The sequence below is a fragment of the Gopherus evgoodei genome, chromosome 7 (assembly GCF_007399415.2).
Source record: "Gopherus evgoodei ecotype Sinaloan lineage chromosome 7, rGopEvg1_v1.p, whole genome shotgun sequence".
Taxonomy (NCBI): Eukaryota; Metazoa; Chordata; order Testudines; family Testudinidae; genus Gopherus; species Gopherus evgoodei.
In genome coordinates this window covers 57,569,696-57,581,027 of record NC_044328.1, presented here as the reverse complement: position 1 = coordinate 57,581,027, position 11,332 = coordinate 57,569,696, and the positions used below count along the sequence as shown (strand labels likewise).

The 11,332-nt window shown below is 40.7% G+C and overlaps 1 protein-coding gene across 2 annotated transcripts in view; it reads left to right on the top strand.

Moving 5' to 3' along the window:
- The first annotated feature begins 762 nt into the window (after positions 1 to 762).
- NRG3 (neuregulin 3) overlaps positions 763 to 11,332 on the top strand; it is a 935,584-nt gene continuing 925,014 nt past the window's right edge. For both annotated transcript variants that reach the window (XM_030570053.1, XM_030570052.1), the window contains exon 1: positions 763 to 2,315. In XM_030570053.1, the coding sequence (XP_030425913.1) occupies positions 1,610 to 2,315 (706 nt within the window). In that variant the 5' untranslated portion in view covers positions 763 to 1,609. The remainder of the gene's footprint in view (positions 2,316 to 11,332) is intronic.

Genomic DNA, 11,332 nt, shown 5'->3' with positions numbered 1-11,332 from the left:
TTAAACAGAATTTTCTTTTAAATCGGGAATTCGTGATTTAGTGAAATAAAATGACCCCTTTGTCATTAACTCTTCAACTAGCCTCATGGCTACTTTAAGGTTTACCTAGTGAGAGGAGGTAAACGACAGCTTGGTCTCAGCATTGGGTTTAAACTCTCTTCTGAAGGAGTAGATCAAAGAACTTCAGTAGTTTCAATAGAGAAACTTGACAGGCAGCATCTTGACAGACAGACCATCACTTTGTTGTCGGTTTCATCAGCGGCTACTCTGTCTTCTGAAAGGAGCATCCATTTGTTGCAATTCTCTATTAATTTCATTTCCCTTTAGGGAAACCCTCTTAAACCACTACAACCCTCCTTACTAGTTTTCAGAAATTAAGGGTGTCAGGAAAGTATCTCTTGCAAACTCCGTTTATGGTCTTTCTCTAGCAGTCCTCTATGAAGGTGTCTCCACCTCCCTCATACACACACCGACCCCCCACACACGTATCATCTACCATGCGGCAACACACCATGATCCTATTGGATTAATACACACGCAAAATAGTTTCAAGATCTGATTGGGAAAACAAAACAAAACAAAAAAAATACCCACGCTAGCTTGCCATACGCCTCCCGAGGGGTTTGCCTAGATCATTTATTTATCTTGTGCGCATTAAGAAACCACCATTAGGCTGTGGTGGGAGGTGCTTTACTTTCTGAGTGCCAGCCTGCCTCTTTTGCACTGCAATCGGAATACACAATCGAACTGAAGCTGCAAGGTTGGCAGGAGCAGCCTGGTGCATGCGTGCGTGTGTGATTGTTGGTTCTGTCTATCGATCCAGCCCTCTGCGTGTGTTTTCTGATATATATCTTGCTGGCGTTTTATTTTATTTTAATGAATTTTTTATTTTATTTTGTAAATCCTTGCCTGACTTTGATTGCAGCTTGGACTTAAGTGCCGCTGAGCTGCTGCTTGGAGGAGAAAGAGCGAGCGAGGAAGCTCTGTCTCCTTTCCCTCCGCTCTGCCTTCGGATTGGTCTCTCTCCCAAAGTGCTGTCCAAGGGTTGGCTGCAGGGCTGCTGAATAACAGGTGCATTTTGCTGCTCCGTCGCCTCTCAAAGAAGCAGCCGAGGAATGCTGGTGCATCTGATCTGTAGATAAGAAGGAGCAAAGCGGGGAAGAAGGGGATCCTAACCCGACCCAGAAAGAGGAGAGCTGCCACTGTGTAGGAATGTGGCTCATCGTTGCTGGATTCGGATGCTTGGCATAAAAAAAACTGGACGCTGATTCTTGTGACTTACTGAAAACAAAGGGGGATCTGAAGAAGAAGAAGAAGAAAGGAAGTGGGGAATAAAAGCGAGCAGGATGCTCCGACTGCTGCTGCTCAAGGCTGGAGCGAGCCTGGTGATTTAGCTGATGCAGCAGCTGCCGGAGGAGGTTGCATTAGGAGCCGTGGTGGGTTTCTGGGGCTGGAGACATGTCCCCTGACTGACTGACTGACTGACTGACAGACCGATCGCTTTCCCTTCCCTCTTTCTCTCACCTGCCCGTCCGAATGCTGCTTTCCCCAGCAGCAGCTTCTCCCTGATGTCTTGTCTTTCCCTCCGGGGGTGTGAAAGGCACCTAGGATGAGTGAAGGGGCTGCCTGCGCCTCCCCACCTGGTGCTGCTGCTGCTGAGGAGGGGGCGGCGGCGGCTGGGGGCCCGGACGGGGATGGGGCTCCCGACCCCCCCAGGGAGCTGCGATGTAGTGACTGCATCGTCTGGAACCGGCAGCAGACGTGGCTGTGTGTGGTGCCTCTTTTCATCGGCTTCATCGGCTTGGGGCTTAGCCTCATGCTGCTCAAGTGGATCGTGGTGGGCTCCGTCAAGGATTATGTCCCCACCGAGCTGATGGATTCCAAAGGGATTGGGCAGGACCCCTTCTTCCTCTCCAAGCCAACCACCCCGCCGAAGAGCATGGAGACCACCACCACCACCACGTCAAGGACACCCAACCGGATAAGCACCCGCTTAACCACCATGACTCGGGCACCCACCCGCTTCCCGGGGACCCGGGTCCCCATCCGGGCGAGCCCCAGATCTACCACTGTGCGTCATACAGCTGCCCCCCCTACCAGTCTCTCCACTACGGTCCCCTTCAGCACCACCATCCTGACCTCCCGTCCGCTACCCGGGACCCCCAGTACCCAGCCAATGCCCATCTGGCCCACTGCGGCATACGCTACCTCCTCGTATAAGATCTATGTCCACGACTCTGCTCCATCCTGGACCTTATCTCCCTTCCAGGAGTCCACCACCACCACACCAGAAACTAGCACTAGCCCCAAATTCCGTAAGTAAAGCGGGAACTGCCTTGCCTTTGGGCACCCCCCTTTTCACTGCACCTCCACACCTGGTTTAGTCTTTGCGAGGCTTCAAGAGCCAAGCTGGTGGTGTCCCTAGTTTGGATGCTAATGTCTAGTATCGTAGGCAGACAAGGGTCAGCGTGCAAATACTGACACTGCAGAGCTTCTGGAAAGCTCTTAGATTAAGTTTCTGCCTCTTTTTCCCCCCTCCCCTCTTTACCCCGTTCCCCCCCGGCAAGTTCCCTGTTTGTGTGATGGATGTTCACACAGTAGCCGTCATTTGAGGTGGAGATATCTCACTATATTTTACAGGAAAGCAGCCGTCCCTCTTTCCCCACAACTTGGTCCAAGGAAGGGCTGTTGAGAAATCAGTGGTCAGAAGGGATAAGTGATAATCCAAAATTTGGTGGTGGCTCTGGAGAAAGGCGCTGGCACTAATTCTGTGGCTACTGAGACGAAGTGAACTGGTAGACTGATGTTTGGTGCGCCTCACATAGGGTGTGCGGAGGTGTGGGTGACAATGAGTGAGTTTCCTTTAGCCTTCAAGGCGGGCGTTAAAAAAAAAGAATCTTGAAATATAAAATGTGATCCAAAGCAATCTCCCTTTCCTTGGTGCCTGGCTGTTGAAAAGACCCTTAGCCAGTGCTCTCCGAAAGGGACATGAGTCCACTGCATGAATATGCATAAACGCTCAAATATGATCCAGTCTCATCTATTTGCCTTCCGCCACCTCGGCAGATTACTGCCATCATTGACTAGCTCTTAGAAAGGGGGGTGTTTAATTTCCCTGAATGATGTTTGGTGGCTGACTCTTCCCACCTGCCAGATCGCAAAGCGAAGGATTCTGGTTTAATTGGAAAATTAATTTGGATCCGGGACTTCTCCCTACTGCCTGTGAAGGTTATCTAGGACGAACGGCTATCTCTGCCAGCGGAACTTCTGGGCAGGGCCGTTTAGTAAAACGATTAATTATACTGTATTAGAGTCTTGTGTGTTTTCTTGGCTACAGTCTAGGAAACGAGGCGCTGTGTGTCCCCCTTAGTGGCTTCTGCTAGGCACGTCAATTCAATTGAATGTTATCAGCTGAATCGCTTTTGTAGCTCGTGGCTCCCCTTTTTGCATGCTAATCTGTGGTTGTTCCGCTGGAGGATTTGGTTAGTTAGTCATTTAAACTTTTTTTTCCCCATTACATCTATTTGCTGATAAGCCCCGGGATAAAGAGTCCATATGCGCTGCAAACTGATGCCGTGCATTGGCGAACCAGGCAGAAGAACGGTAAATCTGAAAGGTGGGGGCGAACACAGCTGTCACTAAATCAGAATGGCAAACAAGGCAATAACTCGCTTCTCTAGCCTTTGATCAAGGTAGGCGAGAGAACCTTCCCTTAAAGGTGCATCTGGCGAAAGGAAGTTGGAGGTTACAATCAGGAAAACCTTTTGTGGAAGAGCTCCAGGCTGCCACTCTCATTTCTGCGCATAGAGATGTATCTGAAATATATAAATTTTTTCCTTTTCGTTTTTAGTCCCAAGGATGCCTGATTTTCATCCCATGCGCCTGTGTTCAAACCTTGTATAAGGCAACAAAGCTATATGGCTTTTCAAACTGCATTGACTTTTGCGGGGTTGAGATGCTGCACAGTTGGCTCAGGGCTTGTTGGAAGGGATTCTGCCAATATTAAATGTTACTGTGCCATCCTGTAATCCATTTCCAGCTCTCAGTCCCATCTTTTTGGGCCTTTAAAGAGAAATCCACTGTAATTTCCCTCCCTCCACACAGTCTCCCCATGCACTAAAGCGGACACAAGGTATATTAATAAATCATGATCAGCTGGCAGGACCAGTCCAAACCAAGCCAAAAAATCGATAACAAAAAAAATAAATCTTGAGCTGGTCTGAGCACTCACACAGATTTATAATCAATATTTGTTCCCTTAGACCAGGGTGTTTCCCCTTATTAAATACCACTCCGTTATAGGATGAAATGGAAGAAGTGCAAATCCATCAGAAATTGTCTCTGAGTGCATTGATAGCAGAGATTATCATTAACAGAAGATTAAATAGATTACATTAAAAAATTGAATTTATAGGGCATGTGGATATTTTTAAGCCCTCAGCTTCATATAATCTTTCTCTGAGGTTGCAGTATCAATTGGGGAGAAGGAAATGTAATCTCTTTCATGAACTGCTGACAGTGTGTGACCCTATGACCCAATATCCACATCTTCCACTTGCTCTGATTGTGATTAACAGGCATTGTGAGAAAAGGAACTTTTTTTAAATTCAGCTTCAGTTTCCAGGTTGCCTGTTCTTTCTCTGCCCATTGCCTCAGCTGCTATTAAAATGAAAGTCATGGGTTGTGTTGTATCATGTGAATACAAATATGATATGACAAGGCTGGTGCCCTGGCTTTCAAGACAAGTGCAGATCCTTGTTTGATCCTCTGCCTTGGAAAGGCACATGTGTAGGCAGGGGTCATAGATCATTTAGCATTTCACAGTTTACAAAAAGAGCTTTATCCAGATTGTGTTGTGTTGCATTTTATTAAACGATTTCAAGACATGATAACACTGGGCTTGGAATGTGATTTTGGAAAACAGAAGACAAGTCTGGAGGTATTTGTTCAGAAAACTGGATTTATGTCCATTTAGTGTAAGTGTTAAAAAAAGATCTTTGGTGGTGGTGGGAAGGATGTTTATCTGCAAAGATATCAGGAAGTCTCTCTGTTTTTGTGGATGTGTAGGATGAAAATCATTCTTGGTTCGATTTTGCTCACGGACAAGTTATCTATTTGCTGTTTTGAAAGTTCTTGATGAAATTCCTCCAGGTTCTGACCAAGCAAAAACTAGTTGCTTATCAGTTCACAAAAAATAGTACTTAATTTGGTGTTCAAAATAAAAATCAGTCACTAATCTAGAATGACCATCTAGCTTGTGGATAAGAGGAACTTACCTACTAACTGAAACATCCATAAGACTTCTTTTTTATTAAACATTGGTTTCATGTTTTAAGTATCATGCCCTGATTTTTTTCAATATGCTTTTTTCTTGATATGATGGGTCCTTCAGAAATATTATGTATATGTTGAGATGTTGTACCTGAAATTATTCATGCATGGATTCAGCTATGCAATGACATGCTGTGTCCTCTTGTATCCATACACCAAGAAGCTCAGGTCAGGCAGCTGTGGCTCGTATAATGCATAATAGCCAAGAAGAGAGATGTTACAGAACTCCTAATCAATACCTTTTGTGAAATCCAGTTGATAGCTTTTTTTTTTTTAAATCAGTGCAGACTGAAACCCTAGTATATTTTGATTTTCATTAGTCTTAATGTAGGATTATAAGACTTTTTCTGCTTCAATCAGTAATGCAAAGCATGTCCTTTATCTACTTATTTTGCACAACATGGGTTGACGAAACAAGCCTGGCACCTGAACTAGTGCCATCACCATTGGTTTAATTTCACAATGAATTAAGTATTTTTTTCCACATTAAGGGCATGGGAGGGCTTTTACCAAAGAAATTCCATGTGGAAATCCTCTCCCTGCTATGTGTAGGAGATGCCAGACCCTCATGAACTGTGATCAGCTCTTTCCATGGCTCAGAAATCTTCTACCCACACTTGACCTGATCACCTTGAAACACTTACCTGTGTTCTCAACTTTATTACCATGGGTAATCCCTAAAATCAATTGGACTACTCATGGTAGTAAAATTAAGCAGGCTCACAAGGGTTTGTGGGATCAGGATCTTACTTTATTAACCAGTTTGCAATGCACAGAGGGCTGATGAACCAAAGAAAACTAGAGCCTGAAGGGCAGTTGCTTCTTCTACCCCTTTTACACTTTTACACACACACACACCAAACTTTTGTTTTCCCCCAGCTGAAACAATCAATACATAAAGAGATACTGTGATGATAACAATCATGCATTTAAAAATTACTTAGCCACCAAGTAATAAATGTCAGTAATTAAAATTTAAGTTGATTTTCACCAATTTCTGAGGCCTTCTTGCTTTTTTGTGTTTCCATCAACTTGGATCCAGGTATTAGATTTGTTAATTTCATTTTCTGTTTATAGATAATTTTCATTTCTGGTAGTTATACGCTAGCACATTATCATTGTGTCTAATGTTGATTACTCTGCAGTGGAAGGTTTAAATAAAAATATACAAATACCACCATATTAATGTTTTAAAATATCTTTAAATTTTGATTTTAATTATACTCAAATTATAGTTTTACACTTAAACATACACTTTTAAAATTAGAAGCTATATAGAGCATTTGGTGTTAAAAGCCAATATAAAACAGTCATCAATGTACAGCTTTTTGTTTTTGCCATTGAATACCATAAGACTACAACTTTTATAATAACTTTCTTATAATGATTTAAGCATATATTATATTAATGGATAGTAAGTGAACATACAATTGTGTCCAAGTGAGGTACTTTTAAATGGTTGTGAATCATATATATTTCCTACTATACGATACAATTCTTCTTTTTACTCTAGTCTTTAACAAAGGTTGTTGGAAATATCAAGATAGAGGAAGAATGCAATAACAATTGAGCAGTACAGGTGAATGGAAAACAGATGACTTATGTCCTGTAGAAATGATTTAGATTTATAAGTCAAACTAAATATTGATTAATTTGTTTGGTTCAGGATTAGTACGCTATATCTCAACCAGTTACTCTAATTATTGAAGGAAAGGGACCTTAATGTTTCAAATTATTATGCTGCCTTTTAAGATTGAAGGACATATTTTTTGGGGGGCTACAAGGCTATTTATTAGAGTGATATAATCTGTGATGTTTGGTAAAAGTAAAGGTTTCCTTTTTTTTAATATAGCATGTCTTCTCATTAGCAACTATACAAGGACTATATATATGTTGACCACAATATACTGTTATAAAAGTATTGACATCAGAAAATATAACCCTAAAGAATCATAATGGTCTGTGCCAAACTACAGAAAATACAAATTCAAAATTAAGGCCAAAAAATCGGTCTCTACTCACCTTATTGTGTCTAGCTGTTGCAGCACATATGTAACTTTACAGCATGTGACCCATGGTTCAGAGACCTCCTGAAATACCCAGTAAAAATAGGGATTGTTATGATTTGAATTCAGCTTTACTTCTGAATTCTTTAGTATTTGTTGCTTTCAGGAGGTATTTAACATTGCTTTTATATAGTTTTGTGTTTGTTTGTTTCTCTTACTATTTATTTGAAAATAAAATAAAGAAAAAGAAAATGTGATAAAATTACATGAAGTTGTTAACCACAATTTGGAGACTCTTTATTAATCGCTCACATGAAACACTTCACTAATTGCACAATATTGGGTGGTTGAGTGACAGTGGCTGTATATGTGGACAAGTACCTGCGCTCTGTATATCTCCTGGCATTTTTTCTTAACTCTTCTTTTGCTATAGTTTGAAAAAAATGTCTTAAAGGGCTTTCAGGGTTGTTATGAACTCATGGTCAGTGTATGTGAAGCAAGAAAACTATTGCAAAACACTGATTGTATGAAATTGTTTGCTGTGCTGCTTGTCCTTGCAATATAGCTGATAAAAATCAGCTATGTTTTCCTGCTTCCTAAGCTCATCTGTGGTAGGTCTGCTGCAGCTGCCATTGGGGGCCAAAATCATTTTACATCAAGCCCCGCCTTCACAGTTTGACAGTTAATGTTTAGATGTGTTGGTCAGTATAAAAATCAATATTTCATTACAAAGGAAATGGTATCTAGTGAGTAGGTGGGAAGCAGAAAAACAAACAAAACAGTTTATGTAATGCAATCTATGTAATTCTTATTATGCTGGTAACTGATCCTTTGAACAGTCATGTAAAGGTAACAGATGTCAAACCTTGGCCCTTAGTAGGGAGGCCATTCTTTAGCATTCTTCCATACAAAATCCTGGTGACTCTCCTTGGTTAGAACTACATTTCCCAAAATTCTATTCACTCAAGCCTGTCACACTTTTTCTCCACCCCCACCCACTCACTCCTAACATCCAGCCATTGAGTGGAGTGTTTCCTCAGAAGAGGTCTTTTCCAGGGTGTTCTCAGATAAGCCTGTCAAAGCAGTGAGTATGTTTATGCCCACAAATGAGAAAAAGAATGAACATGCAAACAGAACTCAAGGTAACAAATGCAGCAGTGGAAGCACAAGTGCCAGAGCAATTGTTTTTGTACTTGTGGTTTAGCAACAAGCTCCTTCTCCTGGTGAAAATACATCCTAGGAGAAAGAGGGGATGGGAAAATGGAAAGGAGCAGTCTTTATTCATCATTTCCAGTAGAAGGTGCTTGACAAATGTTTAGTTGTACCATGTTTTTCCAGCCTAAGCTGGGCCTGGCTGGGAGGTATACTTTTATTTATGTCATACTTAGATATGTTCTCAGCTTTTCTGCAAAAGCATGAAGAGATTCAGCTACCCCCTGTGCTTACCTATTTCCTGTGATTTCATCAGTTGCTAACTTATGTCTGTCCCCCACAACAGATGGAGTCAAATTGTGTTTAAAAATACAAATAGACTTATATAAAGTTTAACAAACATGGAAATGTTTGACCAAAGCTTTAGCATTTTTAAAAGAAAGTCTTCTGTCCTCAGAAATCTAGTACACTTCTACGCCGCTATAATGTGGTCATGGGGAGCCAAAAATCTCTACCACGTTATAGCTGAAATCTGTTATATTGGGGTAGGGCTCCAGCTGCTGTGGGGAGTCCCAGGCCTTTTAATTCGCCAGCAAGCCCTGCTGCTACAGCCCCGGGGTAGCGGTGGCAGGGCTCCAGTGGGATTTAAAGCGCCACCAAAGCCCCGCTGCTATTGTGTTATACGTGAACCTGTATTATATCAGGTCGCATTAAGTGGGGTAGAGGTGTATTATGTGTACTTTCTGTAAGATATTTGGCAACCATGGTGCAAATAAAATCATTCAAAGACTATTTGAAGTTCTGTTTTTATAATTTCTATTGATTCTTTGCTCCTGATTCTCTTTGCTGTTTTTTTAATTTTTGATTGCTAATTCATAGGCAAAGTAGAGCTTGCGCAAACCATCAAAACCCAGATTGAGCCCAATTTATCTGGCTTCAGATTTCATTACAAATTGAAACTCAGGCCAACTAAAATATCTGATAATTGTGCTTTAAGTTTTGTGTTGATTTTGTGATTTTTGCTTCAAAGTAACTGAAAGCTTTTGCATGAAAATAAAATTGAAACTTTAAAGCAGAGATTAGACAGGGTTTGGGAGCCTAGACACTGCAATGATGGCCTAAATAAATGGGTAAATAGGTAGATATATGGAGGTGAAGTCTCACCCCTCTACTTCTGGCTTTACTGAGTTTTAAGGATTTTTTGCTCTACTGAATTTAAACTGCCTGTCTACCCTGTGTAATGTGACCCCACCTCCAGTTTGTATTTTGTACTACATGATTGGTCCACAAAACACATGAGGCTGGCATTTGATGATATGTGTAGAAAAAAAAATGTTCCTAGTCTATAGAAAAATAAATTAACATTTTAAAAGCTTTTTTGAACAGATCTCTCATAGAAGCATTTTGTAACTTTGCAACACAATCTGGAAAAAATATATACAGCCAATGATCTTTGGAAATTTTTTGCTTATCTGGCAAAAATATGTTGAAGGACCTCAATTCGCAGTCTTTAACCTTGAGATTGATATAGCCCCCAGTCCTGCAAACGCATGTGTTTAACTTTAAATCTGTGAGCAGTGCAATATATTTCAAAGTTATACACACACACGACTTAAATTTGGTTTTCTTACTTTTGGCTGTTTTTAGGCAGTTGTTAGCAATACTTAAATGTGGTTATTAGTATTCAGTTTCCATTGTTGAGGTCATCTTTATTTTGTTCAGTACTATATTGAAAAAAAGGCTCTTCCTTGTCACCCCCTCTCCCCAAATAGTTTATAGTAAACTTTCATCTTTGTGTGATGTGATTGATTAGTTCTAGACCAGGGACTCTCAACCTTTCCAGACTACTGTGCCGCTTTCAGGAGTTTATCACAGAAGTGTCACAGCACACTATTACTGAAAAATTTTTGACTTTCTAATTTTTACCGTATAATTTTAAAATAAATCAACTGGAATATAAATATTCTACTTAAATTTAAGTATATAGTATATAAAGCAGTATAAACAAGTCATTGTATGAAATTTTAGTTTGTACTGACTTTGCTGGTGTGTTTTATGTAGTCTGTTGTAAAACTAGGCAAATATCTAGATCAGTTGATGTCCCCCTTTGAAGACCTCTACTTACTCCCAGAGGTACGTGTATCCTTGGTTGAGAACCACCTGTTCTAGACCACCAAGAGTCATCTCAGGATTTTTTTGCATATTGATTGTAACCGATAACCTCAAATCCAAGCTTGGTTCTGTATTACAATAGTCAAATACCAGGTTTATGGATGCTACTGCATGCATTGGATTTTTTTTTTTTTGGATATATCTTTCTTTGCTGAGTTTGCAGGCAGAAATGTGTTAACACTGACTCTCTTTCAAAAGACATTTCATGTTTATAATGTTTTTGGAAACTTTAAAGGTGACCTGCTCCCTTGATGTATTTTCAGATTTAAGTAATTGTTACAACTATGTCATTAAACTACATTCATATTTGTTATTTCACAACATCGTTATAAACCTCAGGATTTTAGTTCATTATGAGCTGAGACTTGATTGCTGGTTGTTACCAGACAGAGGGGCTGTAGCACTGTGTAACAGCAAACCATTAAATTAGTATTAATAGCAAAGAGCTTCTTTTCCAGATCTGATCATTCTCACTGATGTCAGAACTTGTAAAGCAAGCCATTGACATAAGATAGTTATTCTGCTGGAGTGTCTTCGTTGGTCTGTTTTAGTGGAACTGACAAAGGTTATTTCTTATTTGGTTTGCAACTGATTTATAAAACAGGCAAGGAAGCCTGGAACTGCTGTTTCTAAATATAATCAGGATCTTAATGAAATCAATTGTCATATAG